General features: G+C 51.7%; 2 protein-coding genes across 3 annotated transcripts in view; both read right to left on the bottom strand.

Moving 5' to 3' along the window:
• Positions 1-221: 221 nt before the first annotated feature.
• On the bottom strand, positions 222-7,606 carry Tm6sf2 (transmembrane 6 superfamily member 2). Its single transcript, XM_021219710.2, has 10 exons — positions 7,237-7,606; positions 5,923-6,026; positions 4,970-5,067; positions 4,796-4,899; positions 4,319-4,401; positions 2,936-3,060; positions 2,469-2,570; positions 2,043-2,135; positions 1,524-1,643; positions 222-670 (listed from the first exon to the last, which is right to left on the bottom strand). Exons 1-10 carry the CDS (start codon positions 7,329-7,331, stop codon positions 458-460), a joined length of 1,137 nt encoding a protein of 378 aa, XP_021075369.1. The 5' UTR covers positions 7,332-7,606; the 3' UTR covers positions 222-457.
• A 406-nt stretch (positions 7,607-8,012) lies between these two features.
• Positions 8,013-17,715, bottom strand: part of Sugp1 (SURP and G-patch domain containing 1) — a 29,737-nt gene continuing 20,034 nt past the window's right edge. The window contains exons 8-14 of one of the 2 annotated variants that reach the window (XM_029532107.1): positions 14,803-15,164; positions 10,738-10,844; positions 10,143-10,320; positions 9,883-9,989; positions 9,064-9,209; positions 8,673-8,802; positions 8,013-8,519 (exon numbers count right to left, since the gene is read on the bottom strand). In XM_029532107.1, the coding sequence (XP_029387967.1) occupies positions 8,493-8,519; positions 8,673-8,802; positions 9,064-9,209; positions 9,883-9,989; positions 10,143-10,320; positions 10,738-10,844; positions 14,803-15,164 (1,057 nt within the window). In that variant the 3' untranslated portion in view covers positions 8,013-8,492. The remainder of the gene's footprint in view (positions 8,520-8,672; positions 8,803-9,063; positions 9,210-9,882; positions 9,990-10,142; positions 10,321-10,737; positions 10,845-14,802; positions 15,165-17,715) is intronic. The other variant, XM_021218999.2, reaches the window with a different exon arrangement.

Here is a 17,715-nt window from a genome sequence, read left to right as displayed (position 1 = left end):
TCCACAGTCCCCATACTGTGACTTCTTGCCCAGTGTCACCCTTCTGAGCCCTCCCCCTCTTCTAAGCCTCAGTTTCCACATCTGAAATGTGGAGTTGTATAGCCCACTGACTTTGAATGTGCTGGTTGCTCTGATTCTAGAGAGCCACTGTGGCTGTGAGCACCCCACTTTCCCCTTGGGTTTCCCTTGCTCCAGCTCCCAGAAACACTTAGGTGGTGATGTTCTAGACATCAAAAAGGCTTTTATTAAATGGATGGGAGGAGGTGATGGCTAGATTCCAGGAGGGGGCACTGGAGTCCTTGTGACTTTTGAGGTATAGTGACGCAGCAAGAACACCTATGATCCTTTCTGGCCTGGATTGCAGTTTCTCCGCATGTCCATCATTCCATGGCTGACCCACCCTCGGAGGCCAACGATGGCTGCACGGGTAGCTGTCTTAGCAGAGAGATGCGCATGCTCACTGCTGCTTCTTGACTTGGTCCTGTGGTGAAGATGGCAGCGCTGCATGCAAGAAGAAGGCTGGCCGCCACAGGCAGCGGAAAGCCAGCAGGTGGGGACCCAGTGCCAACAGCAGGTTGCTCAGAAAGAAGGTAGTCCAGGTGTCCTCTGGCACGCGGTAGGTGAAGGGTGTACGCGGGTGCATGGAGGCACCCATGTGTGAGAACTGCGCCTGGCACGGATGCAGGGGGAGTGCAGGTCAGGCCGACACCCCAGGCAACGCCCACTCTCATGTCTTCCTTCCCTAAAGCAACTATTCAGCTCTAAACATTCCCGCCTCGATGCTACTCTTCTTCATCACAACCGTTCCGGCCCCACAGAGGTACCTCCCTGGGCCCCGGCCTGCCTTGGCTGGGTCTACTGTCCGGCCCCACAGAGGTACCTCCCTGGGCCCCGGCCTGCCTTGGCTGGGTCTACTGTCCGGCCCCACAGAGGTACCTCCCTGGGCCCCGGCCTGCCTTGGCTGGGTCTACTGTCCGGCCCCACAGAGGTACCTCCCTGGGCCCCGGCCTTGGCTGAGCCCAGGCTCCTTGTCCTTCCTACCAGAAACCCAGAAATAGCTCTGGTCCCTCCACTGCTCAAAGGCCTCCACGGCTCCCTACCCCTGTCCCCTTACATGTTGAGAGGCAGAGTTCAAAATTGTCAACACCTAGCTCCAGTGTCTCCCATCTCTCTCTCCCTTGGTGTCTTCTTTACTGCCTTTCTATACTGTTGCCATGCATGGAGGCCCTCCCCCTGTATTCATCTTCATGGGTCACAACCTCTCCACTCAGCCATCCATCTGGCTCTGACCCTCCAGGTTTCTGTTTGTTTCTTCAGTGCTGGGGAATGGAAGGTATGTGCTTGCACATGGAGGCAGGATTGTACCACTGAGCCCTATGCCATCATGATTCTCTCTAGTTCTTACTAGGGTGCTTGGGGCTGCCTGTAGCTAGGGGTTCTGGACATCAAGCCATCTCCCCCAGGCTAGGGAATTCTCGACCTGGGTTTGTCTTCACTACCCCTATCTCACCCCCACCCCTTACCTGGCCAATGGCTCCAGCAAATACCAAGGCCCAGTCCGGCAGCCAGGAGCAGCCAGGGAAGGCAAGGGCGTAGACAGCCAGGCAGTAGAATGGTAGAGCGTAGAACAAGTACATCAGCATCTAGGGGAGACCACAGCTGTGAGGACACCGGTGGGGCGTCCTCAAGTCTCCTCTCTATCTCTATAGGGTCCTTCCCGTTATCCACACTAGGTCTGCACTTTGCTACAGGACTCTGGCCTAGCAAGTGGGAACACCCTATTTCCAAGGCTAACATGATTGGCCGGGGCATGTGATGCAGGCTGAGCTAATCAGAGCCTGAATGAGCCATGTCCTTAAATATTAGGGTGACCAAGGAGGTGGATGAAGCCCTGGAGTGCTTCTGGGATGTGTCCTTAAGCACCTGGACCTCATCACATCCGAAGTCCACACGGCATCTGCCTGGCTGGCAGGGGCTTCAGACAACTGCTTCAGAGAAGCTTGGGCAGGACCACAGCCTGCTCTTCCCATCTGACCTCTCACCTGCAACTTTGGGTAGGCCACAGGGTCCCGAAGGTATGGCTCATATTGGTAAATATAGACGAAGCAGGCATCCGTGGGGCAGTCAAGTACCACCTAAGATACACAGAAAAACACTATCCACGTCAAACATCTCACAAGGCCCCTCCCTACTCCAACTCGCAAGCTGAGCCCACAGTAATCACTCTGGTCCCTCTCAGCCCTCCCTGCCTCTCTCCCCTTGCCTTGGGGTTCACCGTAAGATTGCAGAGAAGAGAAGAGGCTACAGGGAATAGGTGTTTGTCAGGTCAGAGTTGGTGAAGAACTTCCTTGGGTGATCAGATAGAAGAGCGCTGTCCTTTTGGCAATGAATAAGGAAATAAATTTGGGAGAGGCAGGCTAAAAAGGGAGACTGGAGGTGAAAGAGCAGGGCAGCCAAGGCTGACTCACCAGTCCCCGGAAGACAGTGAAAAGCGCAGCAAAGATGAGGTATACTATGAGTGCTAGGTCAGCCGGACGTTGGAGGAGGCTTTTCTTCTGCTCTTCCTGTACCTGCCCCATAGGAGAAAGTCAGAGCTAGCCAGAGAGGTTGGGAACCCTTCCTACTTCCCAGAGCGCCAAGGAGGCTCTCCCGAGTATACAGTCACTTAGACATGAACTGAGTGGTAAACCTAAGTCTCCCATACTCTGGGCGAGTGTTCTAACCCTGAGCCATAAGCCTAGCTCCTTCTGGGTGATTCTAGACCAATGTCCTACTGCCAAGCCACATTTGAGTCCCTGAAGTTTTGAGACAATCTTACCATAAAGCCCATGCTGGCCTTGAAGTCATGGTAATCTGTTTCAGTGTCCCCACTGTTGGGATGATAGGAACCGGCCACCATTCATGGCTTAGGTCGGGTGTTTGTGGGAGCACTCACCATGTCAGGGGTATAGGAGGTTGGTGTTCGGGACTGGTTGAAGATCCTCACGCCGGCCCAGCATGGGACCAGCATGTACAGGATGGCGAGGAAGAAGGTGGGTCTCATCTCTGAACTGTATTTACCTGCCAGGGAGAGGAGAGGACGTGGCTCAGGACAGAGCTCCTAATGGCAACTGGGCCATGCAAGAGTCCCACCTGGACATCTTGAGTTACAGTACCCTTGCTCAAGCTCTTTTATCCTCGTGGCTCCCAGTACGCTCCTTACCCTGGCCTGCCTGAGTATAGACCTGACACTTGTGTGAGTGTCTTTGCTTCCCAACTTGGATGTCCCCTGTGGGACATAAAACCATGCCAGGAAGCTCAGTAAGGTAGGGCCAGTTGAGGCCCAGAGACAAGGTGGGCACACACCTGAGGCTTAGGTGACTCCCAGCTCCCTGCCAGACTCCTGACTTAGAACATGTGCCATGCTTCTCACATAAGGAAATGTGTCCTGTGGTCACATAGGCTCAAACAGAGTTCTCCAAGCTAAAGAGGTACCCGGAGGCCCAGAGGGCTTAGTCAATGAGCTTCCCTTCTCAGGCGTTCCTCCCTGCACAACATATCTCAGGCCCACCCTTACAATAAACTGTTTAGAGCCATGGACTGCCTCTTTCATCAAGACCCAGGTGAGGGACCTAGGGAAGGCCCTACAGGTTCTCCCGTAGAAGGCCTCTCTGTGTTGTCAGCCAAAACTGCCACCAGGCCTGCCTCCGCCAAGCCGAGGACGGTCTCATCCCCCTGGGACAAGCTGAAGCATACCCTCTCCCCTGGCCCTGGGCTAGATGATGTCTTCAGCCCACGGACCCCTGTCTCCAGTCTCTGCTTTTCTGAAACTCCCAGCAGCGCCTGGATGTCCAAGAGTCTGAGGACCCCATGGCCCTGGGCTCATTGCAGGTCCGGGGACCCCAAGCCAGCTCTGGCTTCCCCACATCTCAGACTGAGCTTTCCTACCCCAGAAGTGGTGTCTTAGAGCTTCCCTACAGCCCAGCACCTAACCCCCGAGGTGGCCTGGGATAAATGCAGTCAAACTCCCCACGGTCCACCTCCCTAAAAGGCTGTGTGCTGTGGTGGAGCAGTCCGGACAGTCCCCTCAGTCAGCATTTTCTGAGCCATTTCAACACTGGGACTCATTACTTCTGCCCTGTCTTCAAAGACCTACTTAGCAAGCCTTCACTGGACTCCCTCCCTCTGTGAAGAGCATTTTGGGAAACCCTAAGAGGAATCAGGATTAACGCCATCTTCTCTTTACTTCCCTGTAGAAAGGGAGTAAAGAGTGTAGTGGCTGCTGGCCAAGGTTATTTAGACATGTGAATGGCTGGAGTTTCAGCGTCTTTGTCCTTACCAAGGATGTTTCCTGGGAGAAACACCAGGAGGCTCATGGCGAAGGACCCCAGCCAGTAGAGCCCAAGGTTCCGGTACCTTTTCCTGGGGAGGAAAAGGGGATAGCTGTGGCATACTAACCTGCCATCGCAAGCCCTCGCTAGGGCCAGACGCCACACTGGATCTTTATATCTGGGTCCCTCTCGGGCTATTTATTTATTTATTTATTTATTTATTTATGGTAGCCAGAGACAGTACATGGGTCTTGAGCATGCTCAATATATGCCTGGATGGCACCTCACACAGGGACAATAAGCACTGGGAATGATACCAACGGTCCAGAAGATGTGGGTCTCCATACCTGTTGTCAACCTGGAAATGTTCTCGAGCCATCCCCAGGTGATCACACCCCTTCTCAAACACTTCTGGGTCCCCCGAGACTTGGGACTCACTCCAGGAATCAATCTCCTCCTGGGTTCCTAGTCTTCTGTCCCCTCACCTTTTGCGGATGGCACCAGCCATTGTCAGATAGAGCAGGTAGTGCACGGTACCATCCCAGTAGCAGATGAAGATGCCATGTGCTGTGCGTAGGTAGGGCTCACCCTGTGGGCAGGAGTGGGGCTCAGGAGCATGCATGATGCGGCCAGGACCACACCCAGCCATCCCACACTACCTCCTTGGTGTAAAAATCCATGAAGCTCATCATGTAGCCATCTTCTTGGAGTGCAATGACAAGGTCCACCACCGAGGTGAAGGAGAAGATCACAAAGACTGGAGACAGAGAAGGTGGGACTGAGCAGGTGAGTGGGGTTGACATGGACAAGGACAGGGCCAAGTATGGGTGTGGCTAAAGTCAACACAATGACAGTTTGGGCCTGGGCAATCTCAGGTTCTGTTCTTTTGATACAGGGTCTGTAGCCTAGGCTGCCCTGGGACAAATGAAAATCCTCCTGCTGCAGATTCCCAAGTGCTGGGATTACAGGCTCTCAGCACCAAACTAGCTTTATGTTCAGTTTATAATTGGCCTTGAAACATCAGGTCCAGCCGGGCAGTGGTGGCACACCTTTAATCCCAGCACTTGGGAGGCAGAGGCAACTGGATTTCTGAGTTCGAGGCCAGCCTGGTCTACAGAGTGAGTTCCAGGACAGCTAGGGCTACACAGAGAAACCCTGTCTTGAAGAAAGAGGGAAAAAAAGAAAAAGAAAAAGAAAGAAAGAAGAAAAAAAACATCAGGTCTAAGGAAAGGCGACCAGGCCACACATAATAGCATTCTACATTCTACATATGTGATGAGGAAGACCCAAGTCTGGGGCTGGACAAAGCACCATTGTTACCCCAGCATTCAGAACGCAGGTAGAGGCGGGACGATTAGGAGTTAGGGTCAGCTCAGGCTACATGAGTCCTGGGGAGGGCATAGGGGAGAGAGACATAATTACTTCTCTCTGGAGTTCCACCTCTGAAAGACACCCTTTGAGGTTCTCCAGTCTAATGTATTCCAGGCCCTCTGAGTTCCACGGTTAATGGGAACCATTCAAAGACTAACAGAGGACCTCGGGTTGGTCTTAAGTCTAGAATGGAGGCCTTTGCCCGGAGAACCCTGCTCCCCAGCACCTCCCAGTGACTCACCAGCATAGAGAGGGTCGTAGGTGATCTCCCCATGAGATAGGCTGTAGACTGCCAGGAAGAGCAGACCCAGTATCAGAGCACTTGTCAGCACCACAAACAGGGGCCTGTTTGGGGAAAATCAGGGGAGGCCATGCTTGGGTGAGACCTCCTGGAGGAATTATTCAGAAAGTGTCAGCAAAGGAGAATGAAACTTGACTTCTCCATCAGTGGCTTCTTGGTTAGGTTTTCTACTTGGTAAACTCCTACTCGTCCTTCAAGGCTTATTCATATTGCTCCCCCTGGAAGCCCTCTCTGACTTCCCTATTTCTGTGTTTCATCATTAGCTAATACTCATTCCTTTGGATTTGCCAGGTCACTCATTGAGCCTCACCCTTCATGTGGTTGGGCTCTGATGGGAGGGGAATCTAGTATTTCCCTGAGGCTCCCAGTTTCTCCCAACTAAAGTCCAAATGCCTCCAACTGCTCTTCCCTATTCTTGCTCAGTTACACCGCAGTTATACAGTCTGATAAGACAGTTCAGCTAGCTGCATAGATAACAGAAGCCAGGTCTCTGGGCTTCCCTTAACACAGCTGGACAAACAAACCAAAACCCAGAGAGGGGAGTCTACCTGTCTGGTGCCACACAGCAAGGTTTTGTTCAATTCTCCTAAACTACCCGGGCCCACATTTCATGAACTCCAGCCTGGTTTTACTTAACCAAAGTGCCAATAACACTAATCTTGACACTGCACAGAACTTGTGACCCTCACCCATGACTATAGTGAAACCCAGATAGATGAAGGGACCTAGGCTTCCAAAGGGCCCTTAGCTCACTCCCAGGAGACTCCCAGGAGACAGGGACCAGGGATCCAGGCCTATGCGGCTAAGGCCCTCTCTATCCCACTGTTTGGGGCAACTGAGCTTTGGAGTGAGGGACTTGCTGGACCTCCAGGGTCTATCTGAAGATAGAAATCAGGGACAGGGTGGTCATTGCTTGTAGTGGGAGTTAACTCTAAGCCTGAGACAGACGATGGAACATGGCATGCGTACCAGGGAAGTTGGGTAAGTTGGGCTTTATCTAGGAAAATACTTTGACCCTGGGTGACTTTGGAACCAGCACAGCATTGCATCCTTGGAACACCCATAAACGCCCCAACCCACTATGGCTCCACATCGACCTTTCCCCAGAAACTTACAACTTCATCTTCCTGACAGCACGGCTGGAGAGGGCTTTCTGCTTGCACGGGCGTTCCCCCGGCCCAGCTCCCATCCTATGGGAGTTTGCTACCCTTCATCCTCCCTCCAGCCCCCTGGTCCTTATGGACGAAAACGCACTGTGAGAACGCCGAAACTTGATTGAGTACGTAGGACACTGGCAGGGCGCAGAGTGACATCGCCACAGTCCTGCCGGCTAGGGGCGGGATGTCCATGGCAGCGGCACCCGGACCCCGGCGAGGCCTCCAGGACGCTTGGCTCTGTGACCGCAGCACGTCAGAGCTCTGCGTTTCCAGGAACCTGCCCCGCGCAAAGGTCGCCCCGCGCAGGAGCTGGTCGTCACCCTTTCCCGTGTTGGGGTTCTTGGCCAGTATGCGGCGGCGGGGGGTGGTGGTGATGGTGGAGGGCGGAAGGGCCGCCCTGCTATCAGGAGACTCCGCCCATAAGCTCCCCTTCTCAGTCCACCTATCGATTGCACAGCGTCCCTTCCCAGTTTTCAGGCGTCCCACGTCTGCAGCCACGCCTCCTTACCTCCACCCAGCTCATAACTCCGCCTCCATACCCTAGTCACCTGTAGGGTTGGACCATAGAGACAGTCCACAATAGTACCTTACCTAAGGTCCATTCACCTCTCCCAGCCCTACTCACAGGCGTGAGCGGCAGGAGTGCAGCCACGCCCTACACGGCCCCGCCCCCAGGCCCTACACTCACAACTCATACACACTGCAGCCTCAGCCAAGCGCCTGGCCACACTCCCACTACCCTTCACACTTGCCAAGTCTTGGTCCTTTAGAGTCATGCCAAATACAAGATGTTGGGAGAGGGAGACACTGGGGAGATGGAAGACCAGAGGAGCAAGACTGTATTTATCATTCTCCTGATTCTCTTGAGGACTTTGACTAGCTGGAGAGGATTGGGGAGGATCCAGGGCAGCACAAATGGGATAAGGCTGCAAAGATTGACCATCATGGCCTCCAGCTGGGCTCTTGCAGCTATGCAGTGAGCAATACATGAGACAGCCCCTCTCCCAGGTCTCTGCCTCTAGACAGGCCCTACCCCCACTCCAGCTGTGCCAGTCCACACCAGTCCATGCACATATCATGAAGTGTTTGGAAGCCTCTTTTTCCTCTGCCTGGGGTAAAGTCTGAATCAACTGGCTGGTCTCCAGTTACTGTGAACTCAATGAGCCTCACTGGGACTGGAGGAGGAACAAAAGGGGTTTCTGACAACAGCAGGAACTAGAATACTGGACAGGTGAGCATTGGGACTTTAATACACAGCACAACACTTGTGACAACAGGGCAGAGATGGATTCCAGAACATTCCATAGTCCAAGGATGGCCGATCTGAACGTAGACTTTGTGTTTCCAGAATATTCAGTAGTAGGGCCGTCTGGGGTTGTTCTGTGGAAGCCCAAAAAGATCAAATTAGTGTTAGTGGAAAACCATAGGTCCTCCCTCCACAACACTGCAGGCAGCAGAGCTGACATCCTGTGAGGGCTAGAGCAGGGGTTTGTCATCTCCCTGCCACTAGCAGGCAGTCAGGGAGGCACGCACCAGGGGGTTGGGCCGGAATCGGTAGGCCAGCATCATCCTCTTGCGGAAGGCCTCGTATTCATCATCCTCTTTGGAGAGCTCAGCTGGCCGGTCGATGCCAAAGCCAGCTCCATCTATTGTGGTGGCACCCCTGTGGAAGGAAAACCAGCAGTCATGAGTAGGAACCAGGATGAGACAGACAGAAAGGGCTTCAGGGTACTGGGGTAGGGACTGGTGGCAGGGTTGGCAGGTTCTAGATTCACTCAGACATGGGGTCAGAGGCCAGCTTCACGGTCAAGCAATGTGGGTAACAAGGCTTCACATACTAGTGAAACCAGAACTAGTCACTAGTTTCTGGAACCTTAGGACTTGTCCATCTGTGTGCTCCCGCCAGCCCTGTGGCAGCACTCACTTGTTCACTGGGTTCTTGATGCCCTGGCCCTCAGTGCCCAGCCCCTCGCCCTCTTTCCAGCCCATCTTCATGAGCATCTGGTAGCCAATGTTCTCCACTGTCAGCTTAAACTCCTTGTACTCTGAGTAGTCTGGCTCTCTGCCCTCCTGCAACAGAAGAGAGGAGAAAGTTGCCAGCCATGGGGACTACAGCTGTCCCTAGGTCCCAGTTCTGCCTCCAATGCCTGTTCAACTTGAGTTAGCCTCAGGCCAGACTGGTTCTACCCATGTGCCCCAACCATCAGTGGTTGACGCCACTGAAACAAATCAAGCTCTTCATCCTTTTGCTATCTTCAAGGGGCTGAGCTTCCAGGCACTCAAGTCAAAAGGGGCAAGGTGACTATTGACATGGCCTGTTTGGGACGTTAACAGTTTACTGGCCAAGAGTAGCTCATGTTCTAAGAGCAATTTGTTCTGAATACCCAGCTTGGGAACAATCTGTCACACAAAATGCTAAGTAGATATGGCTATGGGATACAAAGAAAAGCCAATTCATGTCTCATCAGCCCACTGGTTCTTGAGCCCACCACAGTGGGGCAGCATGCAGGGCGGTGCCTTTCTGCAATTGGGTGGCAGAGGTACATGACAAAAGAACACAGGTAGCCTGGTTTACACAACAAGTTCCAAATCAGTGAGGACTGCATGACAAGACCCTGTCCTAAGGGGAAAAAAAAGCTATCCCTGGGTCCCAGCTCTGAAAGTGTGATTTCCCTCTGGCTGGAAGACACTGAACAACATGTTAATTCCCTTCCTGTCCGTGCCTGCCCTTCAGCTTCCCCACCTTCAGGGCCTTGAAGGTCTCCATGAACTTCTCCAGCTCATCAGGGGGCAGAAAGTCACCGATGAAGTGCTTGCCCCGACCCATCTGTGTCAGCTGCTCTGCCCACTCTGCTCAGAGAGGAGAGGAAGATGAGTGGTAAGGATGAGGCAGTAGTCGATAGCAATGGTGCTACTTTTGGATTGGTGGAGCCTCTGGACCATGTGCCATGGCCAAGTGGTGCAGGTTAAGTGGGGTTCACCCTCTTTTCATGCCCCACATACCCCGTGTCTTGTCCATCTCCATGCGTCGCAGTTGGTGCTCCCAGGTGCCCAGTTCACTGTCTACCTCCTCATCACTGTCATAGCCATGCTGGTGCTGTTGCAGCGCCTTCTCCCACAGAAGCTGCATGTCCTGCATGGCGCGCTTGTGCTGCATAATCATGTCATACATCTGCTGCATCTGTGGAGTGGACAGGCACATGCTCATTGAAAATATCTCCTTGCTCAGAAGGGCAATAGCTGCAGCCTGTCACATCCATGTCCCAGCATGGATAGGGACTCTCAGCCACAGAACCAGGACAGTAGCTGACATCAGGCTGCAGCCTATTGCAGGGTGGGGCTAGGAGCTCTGGGGCTATGATCCTGCTTAATCTGCCCAGTTGACCCCTCGATGGTGAGGTCAAACATCAATGTCTCAGATCATCAGGGTCCCAAAGGAGAATGCCCAGACACTGGAGGAAGCTGGGGAGGGGAGATCAGATGGCAGACCTCTCTTTAGGAACTTGCCTGTCAGGGACTCCTCAGCACTCATACATTGATACTCATGTGACTGACCCTTCACTTGGGGCAGAGCTGAGTTACCTGCCTGTGGCCTTACCTCCTGCTGCTCCTTCAGCTGCTTCTTTTGTGCATCAGACAGCTCTGTGACACCCACCAGGCCCACAGGTTTCCCCTTCTCATAGCCAAGCCCCTTGAGATCCTGAACTAGAAATAGAAAACAGAGGACAGTAAGAAAGTGGCAGGCACTCTTGGTGTCAACTCTGCCGATGGTACCCCATGCAGGCTCCAAAGCAGACCCAGAGACACTCCACTGTGGTGAAGGCTTCACAACATTTGTGGCTAAGGATCACAGAGGGTCCCATATCCCAGAATAGAAACCTGACCTGAGTCCTCACTCAACACCACATGCTAATGGTGACAGGGCAGAGGCCTAGTAAAGCAACAGAAAGGAGCTGAGCTATGTAGATGACCATGAGCCATGCACATGCTATCTATCTGGTGTAGATGCCCATTGGATTTAGTCTGACATAAGACCAAGTGGTCCCCTCAGGGAAGATAACAGTTATCCTCAAAGCAACTGACATTTAAATTTTGCATTATCTTTTCAACTTGGGACGGAGCTGCACTGATTCATGGGAAAAGTGCTGTGATAACCCATCTGGTTGACAGAAGCCACCAGACACCTCTGGGAAGGGGCGATCTCTACATGTGTACACAGAGTGCTCTAGGAAAGGGCTGAGTCCATCAAGTCCTCAGAGCTGGGGTACTGCCCTTCAGAACTGCCCACTAGGGATGGATGAGGCTCAAGGGGCAGAGTTTGGCCCGCATACATGAAGTCCTGGGCTTTCCTAGGCTCCCAGTGCACCCCTGATCTTTGCTTGAGGAGCTACAGGAGTGGAGACCCATGAGGCTGAGAAGGGACCTTTCTTTTTTTGGCCACTCCACCAGTGACAGGCAGTGAGTGCTCTCAAAGACAGCACAGAGCACTGGGCTGTGAACCTTGGTCTATTGTTTGGAGCCTGTGCTGCGACTCTGGAGCACAGCTTTGGTGCCTTTGTCTCCAGGGCTCTGGATTTTCTGTGGCAAGCAGAAGCACCCAGCCTTAAGTGGCAGGCTGTTTCTTAGCCCTCTCCTGGCACCATCAAATTCAGGAGCTTTTCTTCTTGGCTGAAGATCCCAGGGCAGGGCTGCAGATAACCGGCCTTCAGAGCTAGCCGGGATGACCACCCGCAGGCCAGCCCAGGAACCAGGAGGACAGCCTTTCCTGTGGAGCCGTACTGGCTGGTCTTATGTAGTTATTTGAGAAGAGGGAATGTTGACTGTGAAAATGCCTCCATAAGATCTGGCTGTTCACAAACCAATGGAGTATTTTCTTAATTAGGGATTGATGGGGGAGGGCCTAGCTCATCATGGATGGTGCCATCCCTGGGCTGGTGACTCTGGATCCTACAAGAATATTCTATGATGAGGATGCAAGCCATGTGCTTCAAAGCCTAGGACAGCGAATAGGACCATCTGTATAACCTGGAACAGAGGCTGACTACAAACCATGCACACAGACAAGACAGAAACAGACACGCTTCTAGCACACACATGGCAGAACACACTTTTAATCTCAGCATTTGGGAGGCAGAAGCAGACTGATCTCTGAGTTCAAGGTCAGCCTAGCTTACATAGTGACTTCCAAGCTGCACAATGAGACCCCGATTCACTGATTGAAAAGATCACCAACAGCAAATCTACTGGGCTGGAGATATGCTCAGCAATGAGTGCTGGGTGTCCTTCCAGAGAATATGGGGTTCATTTCCCACCATCTACATGGTGGCTCACAGAGAACATGGGGTTCATTTCCCACCATCTACATGGTAGCTCACAACCACCTGTAACTCCAGCTCCAGGGGATCTGATGCCACCTTTTCTAGGCTTTGAATGCATCAAGCATGCATGTGATACACAGACAGCCTTTCCTGTAGAGTTGTATTGGCTGGTTTTATGTAGTTATTTAAGAAGAGGGAACTGTTGACCCATACACATTTTTAAAAAGCCTCCAAAACACACTAAGGAAAAGTTGACAGCACCGAAAGGGAAAGAGAGCATCCTGCAGGTTAGAGAGTGTAATGTGCTACTTTTACACCAGCAGCTGGGGATGGAGCCCAGGACTTGTAATGACTGACAGGCCAGCTTCCACTGCGGGGCCACACCCCAACCCTGTCTGTGTAGCCCTGGCTGTCCTGGAACTCACTCTGTAGACCAGGCTGGCCTCGAACTCAGAAATCTGCCTGCCTCTGCCTCCCAAGTGCTGGGATTNAAGGCGTGCACCACCACCACCACCCGGCAAAAATGGCATTTCTAACAATGGGTACAGCAACTACATAAAACATCACCAAGGGCTGAGGCTGGAGTGGTGGCATTAGACTTGTTCAGCATGCTGGAAAGGACTTGATCAGCATGCTGGAAAGGACTTGATCCAGAGAGCGCACAAACATATAAAACAAAAAGCCTAGTGGCAAAAAGACTGAAAACTTTCCTGGAAAACAGGAGCAAGAGAAGATGCCTGTTTCTGCCATTTCTTTTTCTTTTCTTTTCTTTTTTTTTTTTTCCGAGACAGGGTTTCTCTGTATAGCCCTGGCTGTCCTGGAACTCACTTTGTAGACCAGGCTGGCCTCGAACTCAGAAACCCGCCTGCCTCTGCCTCCCAAGTGCTGGGATTAAAGGCGTGCGCCACCACGCCCGGCATTCTGCCATTTCTTAAGTCATATGGTGATACACAGATCCTAACCAGAGTGACGTTAAGAAGATAAATGGGCCCAACTCCAGGAGCTATCAGACTTGCCACCTGCAGGAGACAGCTGTTCATGGAAACCCAATCCAGCCATAGTGGTATATATCATCCCAGCACTGGGAAGTGGAAGCAGGAGGATCAGAAGTTTCAGTTAGTCTCAGTCACACAGTAGAAATTTGAAAACAGCTTTGGCTAAATAAGGTCCTGTCTCAAAAAAGATTGGAGAACTGGAGAGATTGCTCAGTTCTTAAGAGCACCGGCTACTCTTCCAGAGGCCCTGGGTTTGATTCCCAGCACCCACATGGAAGCTCACAACCACCTATAACTCCAATTCCAGAGTACCTTATTCTGGCCTCTGTGGGCAACACATATATGTTCACAGATGTACATGCAGACAAAACACCCAAACACATAAAATAAAAATAAATAAAGCTAGTCTGGTGGGTCACACCTGTCACCTGGAAACTCAGAAGATGCACTGTGTCAAGGCAGCCTAGCATGCTCAGTGCCCCCGGTTTGACACTCTGCATCAAAAGCTATGTAGCATTTGTCCTCTAACGTTTCTGTTGTTGTTGGGGAGGCATCTTTACTATGCAGACCTGGCTATGGATCTTACTATGTAGGCAGAACTGGCCTCAAACTCAAGAGATTAACCTGCCTCTGCCTCCTGAATGCTGGGATTAAACTATATGTCACCATGTCCAGCACTCTATAACCCTTAATCTTATTTCCTTGCCTATCATACACATCTCTGGAGTAAAGTACGACTTACTGCCGGGCATGGTGGCGCACGCCTTTAATCCCAGCACTTGGGAGGCAGAGGCAGGCGGATTTCTGAGTTCGAGGCCAGCCTGGTCTACAGAGTGAGTTCCAGGACAGCCAGGGCTATACAGAGAAACCCTGTCTCGAAAAACCAAAAAAAAAAAAAAGTACGACTTACTACACTTTGCCAAGAATGGTAGAACACACCGTCCCAGTATCAGGGAGGTAGAGGGTTGGGGATCTAGTCATCCTCAGTTACATGAAACTCTCAAAACATTGCCCACCAAACCAAAAACCACATTGAGACTGTTTCACACCTACCAGGACGGACATGTGTGTATGTGTACAAATGTTTTGAGACAGGACTGCCTTGGAACATTCAATTCCCCTGATGTTGCTTTCTGGGATAAAGGGCTATGCCACCAAGCTTGGCTCTGAGTATGTGCCTGTATAAAGGGTCATGGGTAGTCACAGGCTTGGGTGTTGGCGTGGTCCTAGACCCAATCCCCACTGGAGACTGAGGGTCGGTTCCCGTTGCCCAGGTGTCTATACGCAAATAGCCCAGAGTGCCCAGCCCATGCTCTCAAACCCTAGGACCACCAAGAAAGGGCCCCGCACCTGACAGAGGTGAAGGTGAGGCATCTATGTCCCTCTGTGCCAGTTCAGCAGGTGGAAGCTCCACTTTGTCCTCTTCAGGCCCCCACCGGCTCTTCCGCTTCCTCTTCACAGCGGCTGTGGCGGTGGGCTTCCCAGGGATGGATGGAGTGGGGTTGACAGCAGGTGCTGGGGCCACTGGAGTGGGGCAGGCAGTGATGGGGGGCACAGCCCCTGACAGGGCTTCTGGGGCAGACTTTCGCCGCAGGCTAGGGTTGGGAGCAGGAGCAGGGAAGGAGCCTGTGGAGCCCGCCTTGGCTTTCCGGAACTCCTCCAGCTTTTGCCTGTAGTATCTGTACCCTTGGCTGTTGGGATCATAGAGAAAACTGCAAAAAAACACAACAAAACAAAAAAAAAAAAGTGGGGGGGGGCAGCATAGCTAGGTTAAGACCTGGCCCTGCTACTGGGGTCAGAACAGCTCAGGCGTATGCACTCAGGATTGTAAGCATCACTGTTTAGTCAGGCCTCACCCAGAGGGTACTGCAAGTCTGGCCACCCAGGTGGCATCAGTCATAGAGGTTCCTTTTGGGGATGTGACAAGCACCCTAAGAGCTTCCAACACAGCAGTGACCTTATATCAGAAAATCCTTGAAAACTGTACATAGACCTTGGGTACCCCTCCTTAAAATTCAACCGTACCTCCAATGAATTCCCATGGGCTGACAATGAAGGATACAGGTTGGGGCTCCAGCCCCACCTTAGGGTAACTGGCTTGGGGGCAGAAGCACTCATCTCCTAGAAGCTGTAGGCAGAAAGCTCACCTTTGTCCTGAGGCAGCTGGGAATACAGTTGGATTGAGGCGACAAAGACGCCAGCTCTTCTCCACTCCCTGTTTCTCTCACAGGGTAGAATGGAGTAACTTGGCCCAGTGTTCCCAGTTTCAGGTGGCAAATGCCAAGAAAGATCCTAGACTGAGGAGCAGACCTGTACCCATGAACCTGGTTGGTCCCAGCAGAGCTGTACCCTAAATAGAAAGCTGTGGCCTTGGTCACCCAGGGGATGCCTGAAGCCTGATACTATTTAAGTCTCTTGGGCTCAGGTGCTCTGTCCCTCCTATAAAATGGTATAGTTTGAACAAAGCCCACATACCTTCCTGAGGGTAAAGATGAGCTGCAAATGACTCAGAATGCCTGGCGCAACAGCAACAGAGCTGCTCTGTGCTGTTCAGGGAATAATGATTACAGTCTGTACACACATGGTGAGGCAGGTTGCCTTTGAATAGTTTCACCATGTAGCTTGCAAAATGCTTGGTGGGCACAAGAGGACACAGGAGATGACAGCATAGGATCAGATACTGTGGATTCCTTTTGCATAAGCAAAGACCCCCTAAAAGCCCCATGTGTCTGCGTGAGCCCTTGGAGACAGCAGGACAGGACTAGTGGGAGATGGTGGTGTCTCCTTTGTACTCCTGAGCCATAGTATAAGCATGACCACTTGTAAAAGAGACAAGGGGGCTGGAGAGATGGCTCAGCGGTTAAGAGCACTGACTGCTCTTCCAGAGGTCCTGAGTTCAATTCCCAGCAACCACATGGTGGCCACAACCATCTGTAATGGGATCTGATGCCCTCTTCTGGTGTGTCTGAAGACAGCTACAGTGTACTTGTCATATACATAAATAAAAGTCTAAAAGAAAAAAAGCACTGGTTGCTCGTAAGTAAGACTTCCCAGCATCCACATGGCAGCCCACAACAGTCTAGTTCCATAGGCTCTGACATCCTCTTCTTCTGGCCTCCATCACATGGTGCACATATATACATGCAGGGAGTGTTAAAATTAATAAAACATATATATATATATTTAAAAAGTAGGAGACAAAGCCACAGCCTTTACTTCTTGCTTTTGGGAGGCAAACGTAGAAGGATTTCTAAATCCAAAGTCAGTGTTTCTAGACAAGCCAGAACTGCATAGGGAGACACATGCACACCCACCTATCCAACCTAGGCTCACACCTTTAATCCCAGCACTTGCTTGGAGGCAGAGGCAGGTGGATCTCTGTGAGTTCTAGGGCTATATAAAGAAACCCTGTCTGGAAAAACAAAAACAAAACAACCAACCTCTGACCCCCAATAAAACTAAACCAAAAAAGCTACCAAAGTAAACTAAAAGCCCCCATCCTCTTCTTTGGCTTCTGCTCACACCGTGGACTGTAGCCAATCAAACTTCCTTCCTCTATAAGCCACTAAGCCTATGGAACACTGAGAGCACCGGAAACAAAGACACTATTTCAATATTTGGGGCATGTTTCCCAAACCAGGTTCCTTGCCTCAGTTTCGTTGCCCCTAAGAACTCGTATCTGAAGGCTGGAAAGATGTCTCAGTGGTTAAGTGCACTAACTGTTCTTCCAGAGGTCCTGAGTTCAATTCCCAGCAACTACATGGTGGCTTACAACCATCTGTAATGGGATCTCATGCCCTCTTCTGGTGTGCATGAAGACAGCTACAGTGTACTCACATAAAATAAATAAATCTTAAAAAAAAAAAAAAAGGAACTCAGTGTTTGAACCAGGCTGTGCTGGCTCATGCCTTTAATCCCAGCACTCTGAGACAAAGGGAGGCGGATCTCTGAGTTTCAGGCCAGCCTGGTCTACAGGGTCAGTTCTAAGACAGCCAGGGCACACAGAGAAACCTTGCCTCCCCCCCCCCCCAAAAAAAAAGGAACTTAGTATGCAGGGCACTGAATCATTTGATAAGAGGCTAGTTGTAGTAACTTGCCTTTGGCTTTTTTTTTGTTGTTGTGTGCTTGAGATAGGGTTTCACTAAGTAGCCCTGGCTGGCCTTAAACTCACAAATCCATCTGTCTTTCCTCTGGGAGTAAACCACAACATCTAACTCACAAAGCATTTAACTGGGGTATCCAAGGGACCAGGAGTGATGGGTA

Source organism: Mus pahari, chromosome 19 (assembly GCF_900095145.1).
Source record: "Mus pahari chromosome 19, PAHARI_EIJ_v1.1, whole genome shotgun sequence".
NCBI lineage: Eukaryota > Metazoa > Chordata > Mammalia > Rodentia > Muridae > Mus > Mus pahari.
Note: the sequence above shows the minus strand (reverse complement) of the source record. Positions and strands in the feature narration are given on the sequence as shown.